Below are 24,405 nucleotides of genomic sequence, written 5' to 3' on the forward strand. Positions count from 1 at the left end.
GCATCTTATGTCACGTGAAGGGGACATTGACTGTTGGTGAAAATTCTGTTGGGAGTATATGTAATATTTTACACTTCTCTTGACTGAAATGAAGCTCAGTACAAGGCTTAACAGTCAGTCTCATTGTGCTGAGCTTTATCGACCCACCTTTGTTATATAACTGTGGTAAGGATCGATCATGCCTGACTACTTCTTTGTGTAATACTGTGATTAATAATGCCGTGGCCTGCAAGATAGTTAATTGATTTCAGCGCTGTGCGTCATGAATGTAGATGGAAAAAAGGGCAGCAATGTCAATTTTAAATTCCTCAGTCCGTCAGCTATTGTTTGTATGACAATAGATATGCTTTATGAATTGTCTTTATAAATGCCTTAAAACAAGATTTTGGTTGTGTAATGCTGGTGACTAAAGGTAAAACAGTAGATACAATCATGCATATCATACTGTTTTTACCATATATACCATACTGTTTTTATCATATATATCATACTGATTTTAACTATCTCACATTGATGGACTTTTATGTATTATGCTGTTTTATGTAGTGTATTTGCTGTTTTGTGGTTGTCATTTGTATACCTACCCAGGGACAACAGATGTAAATTAGCTGCTAGCTAAGTCTGGTGCAATTACTATTTAATTGTGCACTGTCCCTGTAAAGAATAAACAATAAAAATCATAATAGTAATAAAACCAATACTTCAACTCCTCTGACTTATATTACAGCTATGACTACTACCTCTACTGCTCCTTATACTATTACTACAACTGTAACTGCTGCTTTGTGATTTTTGGGTGTCTAATACAGTGGGACCTCTTCCTTGCCTTCAGCACTTTAAGAAGCAGAGGCGTTTGATCCCAGAGCGGACGGTGTGGAAGTACTTCGTTCAGCTGTGCAGCGCTCTGGAGCACATGCACTCGCGGCGCGTCATGCACAGAGGTGAGGTCCCGCTACCCCTTAAAAAAAGCCTCTGCACAGTTAGGGCACCCCCTCTGGCTGGGTTTGGCATGCGCCCCATTTCAGCCCCTGAGTAAAATTTTTCTTTCTTTTTCCTGTGGCGATTACATCATCAAGATCTATTGTAATCTCTATCGCGTGTTTATTCACCCAGCTCACAGGCCCGTATCCTGTGGGCACGTATGACTGTAGGCAGAAATGGTACAGGAAAGCACATCCACTATGGTTACATATGTCAGAATGCATCATGCATGTAGTTTGAGTCTGCCAGTCCTGGATTTTAAAGGGGAGGCTTTTTTAAAAATAGCCCTGCTGATCCAATCGGCACTTCCTGTAATTGTTGACCAATCAGCAGGTGGCTATTGAGTGGTCGGCACACAGGAAAGATTATTATCGCCTCTGCACGTACTGAACAGTCTTTCATCATGCGTTTGGTTTGTTTTCTTTAAAAGTGCTCATGCCAGAAGTGAATTTGTGCCCCCCCCCCCCCCCTTTTTCCACTGAGGTAGAAAATTCCGCTCGCATTCCATGAGCACATCGCAGAGTCGTGTGAAAATGCTCAGGAAACTGCAATCTTTAACTGTAATAGCGCATGAGTTTCTCTTTGTGCGGCACTATGAAATCATTCAGTACACTGTGCGGTCAGAGCTACGTTAAGGAAACGGCAGGGGGGAATACCTCAGCATGCATGGCGATGCCAGTTTTTATCATGGTGAAGGTGACCTTGTGTGTCATATTGAGGAAGGTTATATTGTGTTGAAAAGAGGCAGCGGAGCTCTGGCTGGGAAGTGTAGCTGGATGCAGTGAAATCCTTGTGGAAAATCTGCTTGGCGTTACACTGAGAGCCTTTCGACAGCCCTCAAGTCTAACTCGGCTTCCAGACATACACAGTACACACGCGCTTGCGCACTAACGCTCACACACACAAGGCCACTCTTCCACACATCGTCTACTCGTGAAAAGATTCTTCTTGAATTCCGTACAGACATTAGGAAGAATTTTTTCACGCCGTGAGTAGTCAATGTGTGGAATAGCCTGCCAGGTCACGTAGTAGAGACAGAAACAAGTGTAGCACGGTGGGTAAGGAACTGGACTTGTAACCGGAAGGTCGTAGGTTCGATTCCCGGGTAGGACACTGCCGTTGTACCCTTGAGCAAGGTACTTAACCGAAAATTGTTTATATATCCAGCTGTATAAATGGATACAATGTAAAATGCTATGTAAAAAAGTTGTGTAAGTCGCTCTGGATAAGAGTGTCTGCTAAATGCCTGTAATGTAATGTAATGTAAACAAGACTAGGCTTGATACAGTGTTAGATACTATCTAGTGTGTAGGCAATCAGAGCACTAATTTAGTCAGGAAATGGAATTTTTTTTTTTTTTGGCTGAATGGCCTGTTCTTGTAATTTATGTTGTGTTATGTTACACGTATACTGACTTTGTCACACATACTGGCACATGCACGTGCACACACATGTAACACATATTATTTCAACTGTTACCATGCTCACAATGTTGTGTCTGTGACGTCAGATGTTTTTGGTTTGGTGTTTCACGGAGTGGAGTCCTAATTTGTTTTCAGTTTTTTTTTTCCCCCTTATTTCTGGAAACAAATGCTTTCAGTAACACAGCACTGTCTGTGCCTTATAAAGGTGTCTGCAGTGAACCTTAAATTAGATTTTAAGCCTAATGCAATCAGCAAGAACATTATCCAGAACCTTCAAAAGTCATTTTCCTTTTAAGTGCAATTTTTAGCGCAAAATACAACGCACCCCCATTAGCCTGGCCACTGTAAGTTTATAATTGGCCATAACCAATTATAGCTTCGCTTGTTCGCTCGTTTATCTGTGGCTGAGCCAGCAATTAAAGACTCTCTTTTCCTCGCTCTGCAGATATAAAGCCAGCCAACGTGTTCATTACCGCCACCGGGGTGGTGAAACTGGGGGACCTGGGACTGGGGCGGTTCTTCAGCTCCCAAACCACGGCGGCCCACTCTTTAGGTAAGCACGACGCCCCCCCCTTAACCACCCCAGACCAGGATGCGCCTTCATTACGCCGGTCAGACCTAAACCACGCGTCTGCTGTGTGTAAAAGAAACGAGTCTCCCCCAGCCCCTGGGCATATACATTTCACCCCGTCGGTTAGGGCTTTTCCTGCCGCCGTGAACCTTGACCTCTCTACACACGGCGTCTGGAGGTAATGAGTCTGGCCTGCCCCGTGCCTGTATCCACGGCTACCCGTCGCTGGGCGAACGAGACGCTCGCAGGAAACCAGATGATTTAGGCCTGCGCTTGAAGGACGTGTGGGAGCAGCCTCGAGTGTGTCAGAGGTCATCTTCACCACACACGCTGTGGCACAGACGGTGTTGAGGTCTGCCTGTGGGGCCTTGCACACATGCAGTTCCTACGCCGCGACATCAGGGATGACCCCACCGTTGTAAAGAAGCCGGGATGTTTACAGCTTGTTAACAACCTGTCACTTCCTTTATGGTTTGGCTTTGCAAGAAAACCTTTTCATTGAGAGGAACTGTACGGACAGACGTAGTCATACATGATAGAATCATGCATGATAGAAATATGTTGTTTTTTCCGCATTTGTGTAAACCAAAATCCATAAATTCCATCTTGAAAACAAAAAAATAAAATAAACCAATGTGCATTATAGTAAAAATATACAATGTTCCTTTTAATGCTGTTTTGCTGTGGCCTTATTTAGGCCATATTTTGAAGAAAAAAGTTGTAAATTGTTTAATTGTCATGGGGTCTTCGCAAAGCATTGGCAGCAATAGAGAAGGGCACACTAGGCCCAGTGTTAATGAGAAATGTACAAGACAGGAAAGTGTGTGTGTGGTACAGTGAATTTAAAATGGTGAATGGATACTATCCAAATAATGTAATGATGAGGACATATAATCATATGGGAAAATAGAGAAATGGACTAAATGTCACACTGAGACAATTTAATGATCAGTTCAAGTTAGGTAGGTAGTCCGGAAAGCGAAAAGGTCTAAATGGCTATTCCCACCAGAACAGATAACAATAATGAAAAAAGTTAAATTGTTCTAATTAATTTCAACGGTGTTTAATGTTTACACTGCACCAAAATGATCAAATTTAGCTTTATTGGTGAGGATAATGTTGCAATCACTCCCATCACAATTTTCAGAACGTTTCTCCAATTATAAATTGTTTTTTTAATCTCCTTGATTTTATTTTCTACAGCGACATGTTAATTATTGGCATCTTGTATATTCTGCCTCGCTTAGTATGCAACACGGAGCATAGTATATAATACACAAATTTTGTTTTAACATGAAACAATGAAATGTCCCATGTAGCACAGTTTGTGTGCTTTGATAAAGTGAATTATTGTCAATTTTTAGAGAATTTGTCGACCGGATCGTCACAAATGAGGCTTCAGTTGGTTTTGTGAGAATCGCCCAGTTGGACAGGAAGTGCTGCCTGTCAGCACCCCCACCTCCAATAAGAAGACTTTGCTGTACCCCCCTCCTTTTATTGGCTCGGCTGCCCACAGCCTGAAGCAGGAAAATATACTCACCTTTGCCTTTCAAAACCAAGGGCTTTTCTCCCTTTCAATTAATGGAGAGGGGATGCAGAGAGTGAGAACAGAAGCATGTGGCTGAAAAAGAAATGGTGCGGCTTGAAAACGCAGATAAAAAAGCCCTCGTGAACTGGAGTGCGTACGTCTGTGTTAATCGCCTAAAAAAGCTGCCTTTGAGAATGATGGGGGCTTTATGGAGGAAAGTGACGGTTTGTCCATCCTACGTACTCATTCGGTGCTGATTTACTGACTGCAGCTGCGAGACATGACTGGTAGAAAGGGCAGCCTGAAAACCCACACAAAGGGGAGCTCAGATGAAGCCAAAAACAGGAGAGTGTCCGTACATGCACAAATATGCGTTTACTGTTATTGTTAGGTTATGTTTACACATTGTACCGTGCTTTCATAATAAGTCAATAGCTAATGGATTTTTGATATTAGAGTTTGAGTGTCAAAGAGAATGTTTGCAAGAAAGTTGTGTTTTAATCTTTTTTTAAACTGTTGTCATGAGAGGTGGTTTTTAAAAAAGCCATATTTCTTATAAGTTTCACCCATGTTAAAGAGTATTATGTGTATGTATTTCCTTTGGAATGGCAAAAATGTGTTTTGCAGTGGCTATACTTTTTGTTTGTAATCGTTTTATTTTTTTGCATTTTCTCTACAATTTCTCTAATTATAGATGTAGAGATACTTTGTTCAAACAGTCCTTGTAGACCGCAGAAATTAGATTTGCAGACACACTGTCTAATTATAGGAGGAGCTCCCTAGTTGAACAGTCAGTTAACAAGTGAGGAGTCAGAGTATCATAGTTTGTTTTTCTGAAGAATTTGTATTGATGTGTTTTTGTACTTTCATTAGAAAAGGCTAATTTAGCCTTTCAGTTTAAATACTTTTTTTCAAGAAATACATGTACAGTTTGATATAATTTTATTTTGTGCAAACTGGGCCATTTGAGACCTGCCAATTAGTTTGTCAGAATTGTATGTTTTTTTTTTTTTTTTTTTTGCGTTTTGATTAACCACCTACTATTATGAGGCTGAGGCACCCATTACACAGTCTGCATTCCTAAATCCTTTATAACATGTGTATAACTTGTTCATTATCAGAGTGTAACAGCTTTATAAATCATTTATAGACTCATGAGTAGGGATTTTGGTCAAAGAGAACACCAGACAGTTCAAAAACAACTGAAGGGTAGTTTGGACCTTTACAGTAGGGTTAGGGACCGCAAATGTGACCCTGGACCAGAATTCCGTAATTATATCATTTAAAAATAATCTGTCTACATGCAGTGCCTTTAAAGACCCTTAAATATGTTTTTGAAAATAATATTTTCATATAATTTAATTATATAATTTAGCTATACTGAGTATTTGCATGTTAACAACAAGGATGAAATGAAACCATTCCTTTTTTTATTTATAAAAAAATCTGAGCTTGGCTACATTATTCATGATTGTAGTCCACCTACTGAAAGGAATCTGGCTCCACCTGCTAAAAGGTTGATTGAAAATAAAATGACAACATTCCAGCAAGCGAATAAAACTCCTGGGGTTAAATCAAGCCTCTATTCTATGTGGTCCAAATACACATGTATGCTGTTTGCATTAATAAAAAGACATGTAAAACGGCAAAAATAACACATTGAAACTGTAAACAACACAACAATGCAAGCATAGTCCACCTGCATGAGACTTTCCATGGATATTACACAGTTGGCATACTTTGGATCCAAGTAGTAGTTCTCAATGAAATTGTACAAATGAAGCTCTGTGGATGTTTCTTAGAGTAACCATGGCATTATATTAGGAAAGAGACATTACTGTTGAGTTATTCACATGTAAATGTTTGGCCCATTGAGCACTACAAAAACATGGGTCCCTTGAGGTCTGTTGTATTAGGGTGCACTGCAGCAGATATCTGAAAAACTTTTCAAATCTCAGCGAAACTATCAAGATGGACAGATGGCACTCTGGGTAAATGGAAACATACTTTAATTTCATTATTGGCTGAACTGCCCCTTTAAAGGACAGGCAGACAAAATTGCACTGTCAGTACCTTGTTATGTTCGGTAAATGTAGAAGCAAAGCTTGCAGTCATGTTGGTCTTTAGGTTCTGCACTAAAGAACAATGAAGTACTCAAGCTCCAGCTGAACTTTATTGATAATCCCAGACATCAACAATTTGGCAAACGGCACCTTTTAATATATTGACTAAAATGTTGGTTTCTACTGCTCTCAAGAAAGTTGAGTGCTGGAGAATGTGTGACTAACTACTGTGAGCAGCAGTGTGAAACCAGGGAGTTATTAGATACTGTGAGAGCAGTAGCAGTAGGAAACAGTCGAGTCGGTACCTACTGTGAAACCATAGCTGAGATGAGAAACAGTGGAGTAATCAGATACTGTGAAACTGTAGCAGGGATTGGAAACGCTGGAGTTATTACCCCCTGGTAGACTTCAGCAGCCATGGGAAATACTGGGGCTATTAGCTGCTGTGAGACAAACACACCTATGACTGTACCTCAGAGATTATCTGCTTTTCCCATCCTTCGCTTCGGTATCCCGTCCTAATTAAATTCCCGCCGACTGAATGCCGCCAGTTCTGTGCCTCTCCACACCTTCCTCAGTTATTCCTGCACCCCGTGGCTACGGCTGACATATGAGGGCCCCCCCCAGAGCGTGTGCGTTTTGAAGGTCCCTTTTAGCAGTGGAATTGGCTGACTTGCTCTTTCTCTTCTGTTCCAGTAGGCACCCCGTACTACATGTCTCCGGAGAGGATTCACGAGAACGGGTACAACTTCAAGTCGGACATCTGGTCGCTCGGCTGCCTCCTCTATGAGGTAAACAACAAAGCTGTGCCGGAAATGCCGTCGACAGCCCGACCGGTACGGGCCGTCTTTACCAGAGGCAGCACCATGCCGGCTGAGCTATGGTGCTTATGAAGAGGTAGAAATACCTTTTGGAGTTTACCAGGCCTGCCTTCTGTTGCAGAAACCTGGAGCACATTTGTAGTTTTTGTGGGAGATTTAGATGACATTTGATGCTAAAATGTCATCTGATAACAAGTGTAATTTTATTTTATTTTATTGAGAAAAGACACTATCCTTTGTGATGTCTTCCAAAGAATGTGTGCATCATGCCAGAGAGGGGTTGAAATAGACCAGCTGCCCCAATGGAGCACCTTTTCAACGGGTCCGAAACCCAAGTGGAATTTGGACTTGGGGCGGGCTGACCCATCTTAAGGAAACGTCAGTTTGGAGATGAGCACCCCTGTAGCTCCCTTTAGGTTTCCACTCGCAGCAGGACCATCGTGCTTATTTGAAAATTGCAGGGCCGATGGCTGTTTAGACAAAAGAATGGAAATTCATACATTTTATGAAAGATTTTATGAGTTCATTCTTCTTTCTCAGACCAGGGACATGGAGAAGGGAAAAGAGATTTTCTGAGCAATGTTGTGAATCAGAAAGTGAGCTGGGCACAGACAAAGGCATGCTGGGAAATTTGCATGACCTGTAGGGAGGGAGGAAGCCTCGCTCTACCATACCCATGCTCAGCAGGAAGTGAAACGAAAAATTAAGTATTGTGACAAAAACAGCTAACATCTCCCTCCCAAAATCAAAAGAATTCAGCTAAAAACCCTTGAAATATAGTAGTTATAATAGTTGAATTACATACAGTAATTCTCAGCAGAATGCACTGGAGGCTACAGTGAGATAGTGTTGTGCAAGCCATTGATGTGAACTATCATAGTACACAACATACACAAGCATTTCATTTAAGGGAGATCAAGTAATCATCTTACAAAGAGCAAAAACATATGTTGTTATTTTGCTCTTTGTAAGGTGATTTTACTTGATCTCCCTTAAATGAAATGCTTGTGTATGTTGTGTGCTATGATGGTTTGCATCTATGGCTTCTGCAACACTGTTTTACTGTAGCCTCCAGTGGATTCCGTTGGCTCAATCGCTATATGTAATTGAACTATTTCAAGAGTTTTTAGCTGAATGCTTTTGCTTTTGCCAAGAGAATGGTAGTTGTTCTTGTCCTTAAAGCTATTTTTCATCACATTTCCACATGAGACGTTGCATACACATATTGAAAGTAATAGTTTGCAGCTGTATAAAGCTATGTGCTTATCTAACAGAACAGGTGTGGTTTTATGATCTGTGATATCTGTGCAGAACTGTTGGTATAGAAATATTACTATATTGTGGATAATGAACTTTAAAAAACATTCAACTGTAGATTCTAGAATGGAAGTTGATTCATTACGTCAGTACTGTAGATATGTATTTTATGTTTCCGTGGTGATGGAATACTGGTCACATTCCAACCACCTGGTCATCTGCGAAAGGAGCTGAATTGAAGCGGAAGCCATTTCTGCTGTTCTTATTGGCGGGTTTGTTCACTTGGAGCCAGGAAACTGTGCATAGCCCTGTGCTTCAGGATCGATTATGCTCTGGAACGCTGGAACACGTGCACGCGTGTGGAGTTAACTCTTTCCGTGACCTGGAGCGCATCAATTTTTCATTCGATCCTTCTGGGGCGTTGGAGAGGGGGTTCGTAGGCCGCGCGCAGGTATCCACGATTCCTGCCCCTTGCGCCCGGTCATGTTTTATTCCGTTTGAAGGAGGCCCCTCGGTTAAAGCTAATTGCTTCAGCCGACCCCTGCGGTCGTCTGCCGCCTGGTAATGGCTCGCCGCGTGCCTCTGCACGTTCCCGACGGCCCCCCCCCCCTCGCTCGCCCCCCCCCCCCACCCCACCGCTCGCGCTTTTGGTCGATACCACAAGGAGCCCGCGGCGGCCTAGCACGCGCGCCCGCTCCACCGGAATTCACCCGCCGACCCGGCAACACGTGCTGGATTACAGTTATCGACATGCTCCCTCGGAAAACGGGAGGAGCTGTCAGTACCGGGAGCCATGTTGGCTCCAAACAGCTCTATCTGCCCTTGCCGTAGCCGTAGCCAAGCTGAAAGCCGGCGGCTCAGGGCACATGCTGGTTAAAATTGGGAATGTAGAGAAAGGCCCTGCCTGAAGTCTTCCTCTAAAGTAGATGCGAGTTGCTTTAAATCTGGTTAAAAAACAACCAATTAACCTTTTATTTCCACGGCACTGGCCATTGCAAAACAGTTTGATATAGGAGTGAAACAGTTTTGGTGTATATAGCTCTTTAGAAAAAAGACCAATATCAAGTACCCTTAACTTTTTATGTGATCTGTCTGGGTCTTTCTAGTTAGGGATGTTTTACGTTCATCCTGCCTTCATTCAGTGTTTCTATATTTAATCACTATGTGCACCACAGCAGTTATTTTGTGTATAGTTTCTGATTTACATAGCCTATATTGGGAAATTATATTGCTGTTAATGCACTGTGTATCTGTGTTATAGGGGGAAAAAATATGCTCATTAAAACCTTGCAGAATTCCAAAATTATTCCCAATAGTAAATGGCTAGCTAGCTAGCTGCTGTGTTCTACAAATCAGCAAATGGTGTCAGTATATTCAGTGGACTATATTCACATTTGACTTTGGGCTGTCTCATTTTGTAAAGGCACTATTTTTAGTTAGGTTTTTGCTAAATTGATTAATAAAATGGTTGTCCTTTTAGCTAAGCGGTATGTATCGCTAAGTCTTGATGTAGCTAGCTATAACATTCAGCCAACAACAAATGTCTAATAATAGTAATATTATTAATAATAAAACAAAATAGATTATGTTTATGTAGCATTTCATCTGCAAAGCCATCCTCATCCAGATACAGTTTTGCTGAATTCTTAATCAGATCCACCTCAGCAAAGGGGCAGTCTTTCACGGTGACATCAGTGGAAGTCTTATAGCTTTTGAAAATGAAAACTACATGGTGTCTTTTCCTCTTGTGAATTTCTGGTACAGAAACATTTGTAGTGAAAAATAAATGATTTTCTGTTTGTATTGCTTATTTGGAATTGTTTGGTATCCTGTAAACTGAGAACTAAACCATTGTCTATTAGCTGATGATGCAAGCCAGCTTTGGTACCAAAAAGAGCTGTTTGCCAGACATGCTGCTTTGCCAGTAATATGCTGTTTGTGTCTTCTGGTTAATTTTGAATTTATGCATTTTATAATATTGTACTGTATTTTGCATGTAAAAAGTTCACACTTTTCACTAAGTGCTGCGTTCAGTACAAATAATATGACATATAATCTAATAGGATTTTCCTGCTTATTATGATACTGCTGATTAAGATCTCCCCAAAAATGTTTTCAGCATGCAAAAATGGCAAGGTACTCACACCTACACAGCACTGCATAAAACTTGCCAAAATTTAGACCTGCCATTAAAAGTATTGATATCAAAATGAGGTCAAGATACGACAAAAAATATTGGCTATCAGCTCACAAATTAAACAAGCACTATTCCAAAGCAATGCTACCCAATGTTTCCCAAATTATTTAATGTAACTTGGCCCTGTGTTTTTTCCTCTTGCCATATGAAGAGGATGTGGTCATTCAAACTTTGTGTCACATCAAAGTGTCAAATAACAAAAAGCTTGCTTTCTTCCCACAGTACAACCTATTGTGACGTTTCAGACCAGCAGAACCAGTTTGTTTAATCTGTATCTGTACTTATATATGTTTCCACTGGAGAAGGTTCCTAGTGAAGTGCCCAACTCCTTGTGTACTTTGTCAGGGAGCTGCGCTGAAGCTTGCTTTGGATTTTTAGACTGGAATGTGCTTTAAAATCTGTAAGGCAATGGAAACTACGTGCTTATGTTACACATCAGTGTTCTGTTTCTGCTCTGCTTGGCTGTGTGCATAGATGTGTGAACAGTGAATTGTGACCAAGGACTGGCTGAATGGTATGTTCCAAAGTAAACAAAAACGGACACATTGCTGAGACAATTCGGTCTTGATCTTCTTCAACATCAGGGAGTTAAGTAAAGTGTTGTGTTGGACCCATGCTTGTCTCCAGCTCATAGTACACTACAATCAAGCCGAGCACTAATGCAGCTCTCCCTGACATGCCCATGAAACCCTGGTACTCGTACTCGCATGGCAACAGAAACTCTTGCTTTCATTGTCTCGGCTGTCTATTTTCTCAAAATCTGTGGAATCATACCATGTCATTCTACCATCAATATCTGTGATTGAATATGGAATAAATATCTAGTCTTACCATTGGTTTTATATGTCCCATTCAAAATGTAGTGGTCATTTATCATCTTGATTAATACGTTTGAGAAATAAACACACAGTAGAAAGGTTGGTATTCGCAGTACAACGGCCGCACTCAAAATCGCATTTTTAATTCCCGTGTAACTCCTGTCCTTCCGTTCTGAAATGGACTCTGGTATCGTGTAGGGGACAGTACAAGCTTTCCAAGTTTATTTGGCTTATTTAATTTGAATTATATTACAACGAGTGGGAGCCCCACGTATCGGTGAGGGTGGTTGCTTCAGCACAGCATTTGGCATGCAACCGTAACTTCATGCAGTAATTTACTAGTGCTCGTTGAGGTGTAATTGTTTTTTCTTTTGATTTTTAGAAGATTTTACTAATTTTGCCAATTCATCAGCACGGCTAACGCAAATTCTCTGAGATGTGAGTCAGAAGGAGAGGAAGCATGAAGTCTAGCTAGGATATACACAAACATGTATGCATTACTAATTGTAAAATTTCAATTATTTTTTACGTTGTGTCATGTTTTTGATGTTATTTTGCATTGGTCGTATGAGACAACAGTTAGCCTTTTTGAAATAATGCTCAGCACAGTTTTATTGGAGGCTAACAGCCCTTGCTGTTTGTATGGGATGGAAATGGCATGGAAAATACTCATTCATATTTACTATGTGCTCGTTGAATGTAAAATTTCTGTTTGAGTGATCATAAATTGGAACATTTGTAAAAATGTTATCCCATCCCCATGCAACAAATGATTAGCCTATATACTGTAGAATGCAGAAAAAAAACATACACATGTGAATGATTACATATTTAGGTATGTGTACCATATTTTGCCACAATGTTTTTGCATTATTTTCTATGTGATATCAATCTTTCGTCTTAAAGGGGCACATTTATATGCTTTGTAATGGACAAAAAACATTTTATTCATTTTTGAGGTTTTGGATAGGTTTTTGGACCCCTAGATATCTTAGGCCCCTATACCGATGAAAGGATGATGCAAAAGTGAGTTTCACAAGTCAAAACAGATGATTTGTAGTGAAGTCCATGATTGTGTTATAATTTACAGCAATGCACAATTTAGGTATTTTAGATAGATTTGGAGACACCAGGGTACACTGCTTACTTTTTGCTTGCTTTAGTAGCTCTGCATATCACCCTCAGATTTTGGATGCTTGTAGCCAAGGAGTTTATGATCCAGGACATGTATAGTTTTACCTGCTATACATATATGATCTCTTAGTATTTCATTTAAAACTGAAGGAGAACAACTTCATTTTTTGTATTTTTGCCATGGTAATTGCATTTGTGGCACTTTATTTCTACTTAAATTATGAATATAATCTAATCTATTTAAGTAGTTAGTATTTTAATTGGTACAAGTGACTTGCTTCAATTGAGCCATTTTCTCTGTGATGCTCACATCTGGAGTTATAAAGTCTTATATAGAACGCCCCCTAAATGTGTGATGATTGTCGCAATTTGGCATCTGCACAAAGGGGTTAAGCTATTTTTGTCATTTATTTCTTTTTTAACCTGCACCCTTGTGGGTGCAATTTTTCATGATAAAGCTGCACTAGCAAACATGGGACTGAAGTGCTCGCATGAGATGGAAGTGCTTTGAGAGTCTCCCTTTAAAGTATTTAATTTGTTAAACCACCAGCACTGATCCAGTATCTCCTAACTTAGAAGACTGTGCTCCCCCGTGTTTTTGGCTTGGTCTCTCCCTTCATGCTTCTACCAGAATTTCCATTTTCTTCTCCTGAGCACAGGAGTGAGAAGTTCATAATAAATCCCAGTTCTTAAAGTCTATTCCTTTTTTTTTTTTTTTTTGAAAATGCATCTTGAAACAAGAGACTTCTAAAGTCACAGTTGGTGAATTTTTAATTGCTGTCCTCTCCCAAGCTTTCTTTTTTTCCCTCTTCGTTGGGAGAATTCCTCCTTGATTAATACATCATTAAAGTGTAACACGCAGAGGTGTGGGATCAAATGATTCCCTTTTTTCTTCCCCCCCCCCCCTTTATTTTTTTAAAACATCAGTGTTTTAGTTCCCGACAAGTTTGATTTGGGGCCCGCGTTCTTTGAAGATAAAGAGGGAGCGGTAGTCGAGGAGCTTTTAATTGGTGCGTGCAGGGGAGAGGGGGAGCGAAAGAGCAGTGCGAGTCGCGGTATCAGTCTCCCCCCCCCCCCCCCCCCCGTTAGCACCTAGGCTCCGCGGGCCCGGGCGCGGCGAGGCGCCGTCCGCGACCCCCCGCAGACAGACAGCAGGCCCGCGCCGCGCGGACGGACGCCGGAGGAATACTAACGAGGGCCGCCCGGGCCCCAGAGGTCAGGGAGCGAGTCAATCATCCCGCTTCCCTCCCCCCCCCCCCCCGCCCCCACGCCCCCACGCCCCACCCCTTGTCCCGGCGTGGAGGATCAAATTAGCCTGAAAGATTCGGCTGCCGGGAGCAGAGGAGGGCCCGCAGCTGTCAGGGCCGCGAGCGGAGGCCGCTAATGAACCAGATGAATCGGGCGGAAAACTCTCCAAACACAAGCGGGACAGTTGACATTTTTTTTACCTGACAAAGCGGAGGAGACGCGGTGAAATACATCAGTCGTTGTTAGTCCCTTCCACTGGAAAGGTTTTCTTTTCCTAAAATGCTGTGGTTTAATACCTACCTCTATCAATGTGAATTCACGCACGCACAAACCAAATGCATTTATATTTCTCTGCAGTACATGTATGTAAATGTAAATAAGTCGTTATCCGAACATTGTGATTGTTAGTTATTTGCTGGCCAAAATATTATTTTCTATTTTTTTTTTCGTTTTATTCCTGCTTGATGTGTCTGCTGTGCTGCATGGAGCATATTTTTTTAATGAATTCTTACACACATTTGTTTTTTGTTTTTTTTTCAGACAAGATTTCTGTCGCATACCCTCACACAGCCAAGTAATGAATCATAGAATGTGGAAAATGGCCTGAATTTCATGAGAAAGTAACACATGCAGGATTTTCTTTTTTCTGTGATGCGGTCAACGAGAGACGATGATGTCAGTCTAAGATGTGCCAGTTGGTTGGGTCATCTCTAATCATTTTGATTACATTTAAAAAAATCTGCATGACATGGAAGGTCAAATTCTTTCAAGGCATACCCTCTAAACCAGTGTTTCTCAACCCTGGTCCTGGGGACCCACTGCCCTGCATGTTTTAGATGTTTCCCTGCTCCACCACACCTGATTCAATTGAATGGGTCGTGCATGCAGCTCTGCAGAAGACTGATAACGACCCATTCATTTGAATCAGGTGTGTTGGAGCAGGGAGACATCTAAACCATGCAGGGCAGTGGGTTCCCAGGACCAGGGTTGAGAAACACTGCTCTAAACCCAACCAACCCCACCCTCCAAGTTCTGTACACTTACATGGATACTGGAATTTTGTTACTGGGGCAGAGTTTTGGGAGATTATACTTTTTTATATTTGTTTTGATTATTTTTCATTAAACTATTGAGGTGTATTTTTTTGTTTTTTTTGGGGTTTTTTTTTAACTTGAGGAAGAGGCTAGAATTGGAATTTTTGAGCCAGAACTGCCACCCCCCACCGTTGCGGAAGGAGTGTTTCCATCTTGCGAATAGAACGTGAAAATATCACATTTTGCAGCGAGCTCTAAATTTATCTTAAAACTTTTGGAAAAAACAAAATCCTGGCTTAAGCCTTCTGCGTCGTCGGCAGAGAGGAGGATGGGGGAGGACAGGAGGGGGAGGGGGAGGGGGGACTGGCTATCGGTGTCTGCGGGGTGCAGTGCTGTGTCGCTGAGCAGCACGCCCGTCACTGACAGATGAGACATTTCATGGCATTTCATGTTATCCAGCAGTGGGAGGGGCCAGCCCTAGCCCCACCTTCAGCATAATCAGCATCATTGTCAAAGGCACTGATGTCACAGAGTGAGCAAAGGGGCACCGAGGACAACAGTTCCCTTGGGGGATACTTTCATACCTCCTTTATTGTTAGGTTAGAATTAGGTTATAATTAGAATGGGTTGCTTTGGGGATGTATGAAGCTGGAGGTTTAATGAAGTTATTCTGCAGTGCACCTCCTTTCGGTAGTCAGTGTAGTTCCTGAACCACCGTGTCGCACTGCCCCTTGGTTGGCATGTGTGGTTAAAACACTTTGGTGTGTGGTGCACTGACCGAGGCTAAAGCTCAGGTGGTGTGGTCCTGCTGACTGCAACATGCGTCATGGAAGGGTGGTGTTTGTCCACTCTTGGCAGAAAATTTCAGTTCACAATTATCTTCCTTTCCCTCTTACAGAAAATGTCTATAAAACGCTAAGTGGCACAGGTCTGTATCAGACATGCACCAAAGCCATAACGGCAAGTGGAGCACTTATCTGACCTTCTAATGAACCTGCTGAATTCCCTGTGTCATGCTATGAATTTTGAAAGCCATTGAAGCTATTCATAGTGTACTTTTTATTTGGGAAGGAAGCATAGTTTTTTCTCCCGTGTTCATGCGCGTGAATGTCAGTTGGCAGTGTACGTTTCTGGATCCCAGCATTTTCCCTTTATCACATTGCAAGATTACTGCCAGAACAACAACATGAGTAATAGTTTATCATCTGTACTGTTAATAACGCTTAATCGAGGATTAATAACTATGTTATACATCGTTAAAAAAAGATTTTTAGCCATCGTCATTAGTCAAAGGAAGTAAATGCGTTGTTGAGCAATAATTCCAGTTACAAAAGCAATTGCTGTGTTGTGTGTGTACTCATATCTACCACATACCTTTAGAAACCTTGTGGAATACAACTTGTTATTAAGCCTTAATAACAGCATTTTATAAAGTGTTATATAAAGGGTGCCGGAAGTGAATATCTGAAGTGACTTGCATGAGGCATAATGCCTACCTCTGATAGTGTTTAATGGTCCTGCTGTGTAGAACTGGATAGTCGCGCACGCACACATTGATTGGTTGTATTGTGTTTAGCCTTCTCTGTGTTGAACTCTATTTTCAGCAGTTCTATTGTACCTTATTGTGTATGTACCTTTTCTGCCTTGCTCTTGCCTAATGTGTTAAAAAGTGTTTGTCAGATTGATTAAACTTCTCTGATTGCCGTATTATAATACACAGATTTTTGGGGGGGGGGAAATTATATTTGCAGTTTAAAAAATAATATTTTCTGTTTGATCACTGAATATGTATGACCTAGTGTGTAATACCTAACCACCTGGCATAATCAAATTTTATTGGTGACTTATTTTGTGTATGTCATTGCAAAGTGGCAAATCAGATACGGGCCTCCTCTTCAAGGGTTGTCTTTGAGTTTAACAGGCAAACGGTCCACCAGCCAGGGCTTGTTTAGCTTTTCCTGCCAACTCTGAGTCAGACTGGAGGTGCTTGTCAGAGGAAGGCAGATTTGTTGATGGATGGTCCGCGTATCCCTTTTGCTACATCACAGACAACTTGTCACTCCCCCTCAGCGTTAGCGGCGTCGCGTCAGAAACCGCATTTCCAAACCGCTTTGCCCAGACGTTCTCTCGGGCGTTTTTTGATAATGTTTTGGCAACGTTCAACTCCGGTTACGATGATAGCGTGTCTCGGACGTGTGTGCGGTGACCGTTAGCGACCGCCACCCCATTTTGTGACTCGTTTCTCTTCTCCCCCCCCCTTCAGATGGCTGCCCTTCAAAGCCCCTTCTACGGGGACAAGATGAGCCTGTATTCGCTGTGCAAGAAGATCGAGCAGTGTGACTACCCCCCTCTCCCCTCCGATCACTACTCTGAAGAGGTACCCGCCGTCCTTTAGCTCCACCCACACTCACTCACTCACTCCCCAGTAGAAGATTAAGTACGGCTCATGCAAATGGGAGGGAATAAGTATGTATTTGAAAAATGGCCTCAAAGAATGCTGTTGCTTGGAACAAGACGGTTCATAGAAGGTAAGTTCAGAAATGCTCGGAACGTCCAAAATGTCATTTCCGGGTTTCCATTTCTCTCAGACTGCCAAACATATGACATATAACTCATCACGCTACAGACTGCATTCAACCACCACCATTTCTGTTGTTTAGCTGGAGGAATTCCCTTGGAGACTGACTCACAATGTCTTTTTGTGCGTCACCACAAAGCTCTCGAATTGCAAAGGAATTCTCGGCACCAGATATAGTGCGCCCTCAACCTGCCTGGTCCTTAACTGCAGGTTTAAGCAAGTTCACTCTCTTTCCTCGTCTTACGTCTTTCATTCCATCTGGTCACATGTTGTGCAAATGCTGGAAAACCCCTAATACTCCCTTTTAACGTGTCGCTCGAAGTTAAGGACGGGAAGCACGTAGCCATTAGAATGGGGTCTGAGCTGGCTGCAGTGGCCCAGTTACGCTCGGTTTTTATCCATTACCTCATGTGTTTCTCAGCAGTGCAGTTTGGCTGCAGGGAAATTGGCTGTTGCCAGAGAAAAGCTGAGAAGGTGGGGAGGGTGAAACGGTTACCTCTCCGCTCTGAAACCCGAGATAGCTCGCGGCCGCCGTTCCACCTCTCCTCTGCTTTCCTTCTTCGTGTGGTCCTGTCACGAGCCGCCCATAACCGCCCGAATTCACCTGCGTTTCCAGTCTGAAGGAGCGCGCATGGGTTCTGTCATTCTGTCAGATCGGGTTCGGTGTGTGTGTGTTCTCAGCATCAGCACGGCTACACGCGTCCTTCATGTTGAAATTTAATGGCGGCAGTTTAACGGAAAATACGCTTCTCTGGCAGGGACTGGCCCGTATAGAATGACACCGGGGGTCTGCGATATACATACACACATTCTTTATGACAAGGTAAAGTTACAAAAAAAATCAAACTAAACGTGAAAACCGAGCTTTCCTTGGCTCCAAAAAGCTTTCGGATGATCTCACTACATTAAGTGAGACCAGATAAATGGCGTCCGTCAGGCCAACAAAAGGATGTGTTAAAGGTATACCATGGATACCTCTCACTGTGATTTCTTTAAGAACAATATTCTGATTTTGAAAAACAAAACGGTTTTTATGTCAGCGTTTATAATGACGAAAACAGCCATTCTCAGAACAGCAAAATGATCTCTGCTTAACAAAGCGGCCGAATGGAGAAGGCCTAATTGAGCGAAGCGCGTTCCCCGTTCCCCCGCGGTGCGATTCGATCTCCCGCGCGTCCTCTCCGTCGGATGGGAGAAAAGGGCGAAAGGAGCCGTCCGGAACGACGGCCGAAAAGAGAAAAATGTCAGGCGCCGTTCTTTGTTGTGTCGTTTGCCATCCATCTCCCTCTTTTTTTTACCCCCCCCACCCCCACCCCCCACACCCCACCCCAGTCCGTGAAGCGCATGAATATTTCACGTATTCCGCGTCTTCAGCCTGCTATTCTCCCCGACTAATTTTCAGGGCGCCCGCATTTGCATTTCTCGGTGCCAGCTGATTAGGAGGCGCGGCAGCGGTGGAGGCTCGCGGGCCGTTTCCATGGTGACCTGGCAGCAGGGCTGCGTTTTTTTTCCTTTTTTTTTTTTTAAAGACGAAACTCCTCTCTCTGCCCCTCGTTCCGGGGCTGCAGTCAGTCTGCCCGGGGGGCCGGAGCAGACGCCCTCCCCCGTCCGCTTTCAAAGCGCGAATCTTCGGATTTCGGAAAGGGTGCGAACAGACACGGGGTCGAGGGGTGGTGGGGGTTTGGGGGGGGGGGGGGGGGGGGGGGTGCACAGGGGTGGTATCGGCGCAGGTTTTCTCGAATCCGAGGGGCAGGTTACCATGGCACCACCAGGAAGGTTGCCAAGCTACCCGCAGCACGGCGCAGCATCCCTTTGGCCACCCGTGGTTCTCGGCGGCTGAGTAAAACCCTTCCGCCCCAGGGGTTTCATCATGTTCCTCATCAGCAAAAAAAACCAAAGTCAAGCAACAATTACAGGCTATACCGGTTATCTGGCTGGCTCTCGACTGCAAGCGTGAGTCAGGCAGCGAGCGGAGAGGGAGGGAGCGAGAGAGAGAGAGAAAGGAGGAGAGAGGGAGAGATCCTCTCACGCGGACTGTGTTCCTCTCTCTTTCAGCTGAGAAAGCTGGTAGATATGTGCATCTTTCCCGATCCGGAGAGGAGACCCGACATCACCTACGTGTACGACGTCGCCAAGCAGATGCAGGCCGTCACGCTCGGCTGCTAAGCCTGCTCGGAAAGCACCTTCCCTCCCCTCCTCCTGCTCCGTACGCACTTCTCCAACAGAAGGGCTCTTCAATATCAAGTGCACTTAAGGGTAATAAAGCACTTTGGCTGCTCCAAGCAGGTTCCTTCTGTGTTCTCTGCCTTTAAACCAATAGACCCTTTGACCTTTTGACTCTTTGACCCTTCTGACACAAGTTCAACTGGTCTATTGCTTGTATGCAGTTGGGTGGGAATGATGTCTTTTACAATAGGACCCAAAATGCTGTTATTCTGTAATAGTACCCTTTCTAGTTATAAATCTGAATCAATACCTTGATATTGAATTTTTTGATTTTAATGTTTATAGATTTTTAAAATGTTTTGTTGTGTTTTATTGAATGTAATTTAAAAAGGAACTGTGTGCCATTTTGTGCATGTTAAAGGGGAGAAATATGAATAACCGTGCATCACAGCATATGTATGATCCACCCTAACAGGCTGTTAACTTTGATATATCCAGTTATAAAAATACCCATAATGTTCAAATTGTATATTTATTCCTTATTTAAAACCAGACAATTGAAGCATATTCTTATAGTAAAAGTACCGTTTTGAGAGCATCAATGAAAACTAGGCATGAGACCATATACTCACAAATCCCACAATGCAATTTGTATCCCCGTATAGGTTTTGCAACAGTTATAACGTACAACGTGTACTGCAATGTGTGAAACACAAAATGAATATGTAGAATGAAGGAAAAAGACAACCTTTTAATTGAAACCCTAAATTAATCTTGTTTATTGAACATTAGAAATTAAGTCTAATTTCAGTTCACTGCCATGTGCCAAAGATTTTTATAAACCAAAAAAAAAATACTGTTGATTTTTACAGTGACAATACAAAGATTTAGGCGTGTTATACCTAAAGTATGTTCCATTTTGTAAACAATCAGTGTTTAATATGCGTAGTCTAGTAAATTAAGCTGCAAAATCAAGCCATCGTCGTTTTTACGAGGCAATTTTAATCTGTCCCATGGTACTGTAATTAAATTTTGCGATGTACGATACAGGGGCATGTATTGTATTACATTGCAAAATTCATTACAATGACATTTTGCCTTGTTTTGATAATGAAAACCATTTCACTTATTTGCTGCTTTGCAAATTGGCTATTGCTGGGACTGGGGCAGGCGTGTTTAGCTACTACTGGCTATGCTAGCTATCGTCATTTGGCTCACCTGTGGTTTCTCATGGGTGCTTATATTTCATTGGTTTTATTTTTAACCAAATTTGCATTGAACTTCTATTGTTCCGTATTTTCTTTTAAGAAGTCCAGGTGGGAACTGACTTTCTCTCTGCAAAACATTTGTGAAATCGCTGAATCCAATTGGGCGTTGTGTGAACTGCGTCCCCACGTACATTTTTTGTTTTTTTGTACGTGGAATTCAGGTACAGTGCACTATCAATTTTTTTGTTATTTTTGCATGTTTATTATTTTGTGGTTAACTAATTTTTTTTTTTAAGTAGTGTCCCTAGTTGAGGCTTGCATGCAGTCTTTTCAATATCCTACATTATGTGCCAGTAGGATTTCAAATCATAAAATATCAGGGTAAAGAAAAATACTATGAAATGGTTTAAAAAAAAACACACACACATTTGAAAGGTCCTGCTGGTTTGTTATGCTGTTGTTTGCATATGTGATGTAGGACTGAACTGAACTGAACTGAAATTCCTTTCTGTTTACACTATAGTGCTATGAGGGATTAGAGAGGGTGGTGTTTGCACACCATAGAGTATGTGTGTGGACAGCATGTCTGTCTTTCAAGCTCATCAATGTTGTGAATGTTGTACTGACTGTAATAAAAGAATTCAAGGAAAGGTCACATTCTTATTGATACAAAATGCATCGCTATAATAACAAATACTGAATTATCTTCCCACCACCAATGTACACAAATACAAATGGCCCCTCATACGGGTCATAACATTGGAATCAGTATTGACTCTGCAATTTAAACTGAAAACGCCTTTTAGCAAATAATAATTAGCTATCAGGGTTTGAGCCTTCAGATGGAAGAAAATAAATTTAAAAAACAGGGTTTACTTTTTGAATTAAAAAATGTACGCTTTATTTTTCTGCCTTAATATTATTACTCGTGTTCAGCATAGCGATGTGGGGCCAGCTCCCCAAGATCATCATTATTTTTAGCATGCAGTATTGATGCAGGTGAACTAACAAGGCAACGTATGCACATTGTCTAGAACAGGGGGGTAAAATAAAAACACAAAACACATGGGTGTCTGCCCCTTGTGGCAATCCGTGTATATTTAAATGTGAACAGAAGATCCAGCGATCCAGAAAGGCACAACCGCATTTACATGCTCTTTGGTACTGAAGCTGAACAGGGTTTCCATGAAAATTGACCATGAGTCGTTGTGAAAAGAAGGCTTCATTTTGTCTTCTCTAACGTGCACTGATATTAAGACATACCTGAAAAGTAATGTAAAAAAATTCATAAATTAGTGAGTACTGCCTTTTTGCACACCTAAAACCAGGGTAATAGATACAAGTGCTCTTAAGAAAATATGTATCCAGTCATATCCTTCTGCCTTTATTTTTGGTGTGCATATTCTGATGATAACGATAAGGCTGATATCGCAGGCCGTTTTTATGGTTCAATTGAATAGTTATTCTTTTAATCTTTCAATTCTTTTGCTTGAAAATGAAACCTTTAACTGCAGAAACGTTTACGAGTGTTACTTAGCCAAGCTGCCATCCTTGATGGTCGCCGATGTCGCTTTCAGTCGTTAAAATAGTTTTAACTTTTATTATCATTTCAGTTGCGGTTGCAGATGGTCAGTTGTTGTACAACAGCTCTTGTTACATAGTCGATCGAAAGTGCCCATAATTGCTTAAATGGTAAAACCATGTGTCGGTGACCGGCCACTGTCAGTGAGCACGTCAGGCTCGGTATAAAACATCTGTGTCCCTCGTGTGCGAGAGTCTAAATCACAGACGAGTTGCTACGGTATTATATGGCCCATTGACGTTGCACTATTTTCGACAAAAGGGAAAAAACTAGGAGCTAGTTTAGTCGATTTCCCTGAGCACATTTCAAGGTAATGATGTTTGTGGAAAAAATGATGAGTGCTTGAACGTATTGATGGAGTTAAGATCTTAACAGTTGGAGTCAGTGACTCTATTAGGGTTAAAAGTATTCTTTTGGAGTGGATTATTCTGTAGGCCGAGCCTTTTGCAGTGTGATGGGAAATTACACATTTTCTTACTGATATTTTCTGTTATGTCGACAAAGTCACTGAATTTTTTAAACTCTGAATCTGGTCATCCCAATCTGAATTCTGTAGCACTCGTGGCTGTTGTGCTGTAGCAGTGCAGCTTCATTGTTTTACTGTCCTATTCTATTCATTTTAAATGTACCCAGTTCTCAGCAGTCTACCAGTAAGCTTGATCGCAGCTTTAATGGAATCTTTGCTTTTGAAATCATGCTCTTGCCAACAAAAGTTTCGGCAGTGTGCCATCATCTGCATAACATGCTTTCCAAGCATTGATGGTGACACGGATATCGTGGTATTTGTTACAGTGAGACAAGATGAGAACTGTCGCTGAAGTATATTAAGATTTTGTAAAAATTGTTAATGACTGTAGTATGTTGTTATAACCAAGAAATGTTTTTTTTTTTTTTTTTAATTTGTTGATGTTCTTGTTAATTGTTTTTTTTTGGTTGTTGTTTTTTTTTGTTAGATTTTTTCTTTTATTTTTATTTTTTTGGAGGGAGGCGGGGTGTGGTTTGTGTAAAAATTTATTCCTGTACTGACTTTAAAAATGGAGCATTTTTTTGGCAATTGATTTAATTGTTTAGAAACTTTAAAGCACCATCCATCCAACACAGACACACACATACACGCACAAACGGCACACATCTACACACACGCACACGTGCACACACACCCACATTCTCTTGTTTACATGTGTAGGTGTTCTGTGAATAACTATACCCTGGTAATGACAATCGATCACGCCATTCACGCAAGACCTTTTGTGTCTCATGTCAGCTTTGGGTCTCCAGATTTATCAAAACAAAGGTAACTATTTATTTTTATTATTATCGGGTTTTTTTTAAGACGGTTATTTTCCTGGCAGATTCTGTGATGTATAACAGGCCAAGAGAATGCAATAAATCTTTTCAATTACTGTCTGTCGTGCTTTGCATTTATGTTGTGTTATGAGCTCCATTTGCATTGAAGAGCCAGGCAGTCCCATCTGAAAATACGGTAGGGTGTAATGGAGAGAGCCATTGAGCCTACGCTACTCGGTTGCTCTCATTATTGTGGATCCTTATGGAAGGGGAAGTGGGAATTGATACACAAGTCCACCTAGTGGTAGGACAGCATTTTTACAGCCCATTTTTAAGAGCCAATGTGTTACAGTATTTACCTGTGTTTGCGTGTGCATGTGTCTACAGTACAAAATGTTACAGCGAAAAGAATGCCCTTAAACCTGTATAATAGCATACCAACAGTTATAGTCAAAAGAACCTGTTCCCTCAGTGTATTAAAAAAATTAATTTAAAAAAGCATGATTAA

The 24,405-nt window shown here is 41.8% G+C and overlaps 1 protein-coding gene across 3 annotated transcripts in view; it reads left to right on the forward strand.

The window, feature by feature from the left end:
* LOC118230598 (serine/threonine-protein kinase Nek7-like) overlaps positions 1-24,013 on the forward strand; it is a 52,505-nt gene extending 28,492 nt beyond the window's left edge. For 2 of the 3 annotated variants that reach the window (XM_035423734.1, XM_035423736.1), the window contains 5 exons: positions 833-941; positions 2,851-2,958; positions 7,264-7,358; positions 17,340-17,453; positions 19,710-24,013. In XM_035423734.1, the coding sequence (XP_035279625.1) occupies positions 833-941; positions 2,851-2,958; positions 7,264-7,358; positions 17,340-17,453; positions 19,710-19,820 (537 nt within the window). In that variant the 3' untranslated portion in view covers positions 19,821-24,013. The remainder of the gene's footprint in view (positions 1-832; positions 942-2,850; positions 2,959-7,263; positions 7,359-17,339; positions 17,454-19,709) is intronic. The other variant, XM_035423735.1, reaches the window with a different exon arrangement.
* The last annotated feature ends 392 nt before the right edge of the window (positions 24,014-24,405 follow it).

This window comes from Anguilla anguilla, chromosome 6, assembly GCF_013347855.1.
Source record: "Anguilla anguilla isolate fAngAng1 chromosome 6, fAngAng1.pri, whole genome shotgun sequence".
Classification (NCBI taxonomy): domain Eukaryota; kingdom Metazoa; phylum Chordata; class Actinopteri; order Anguilliformes; family Anguillidae; genus Anguilla; species Anguilla anguilla.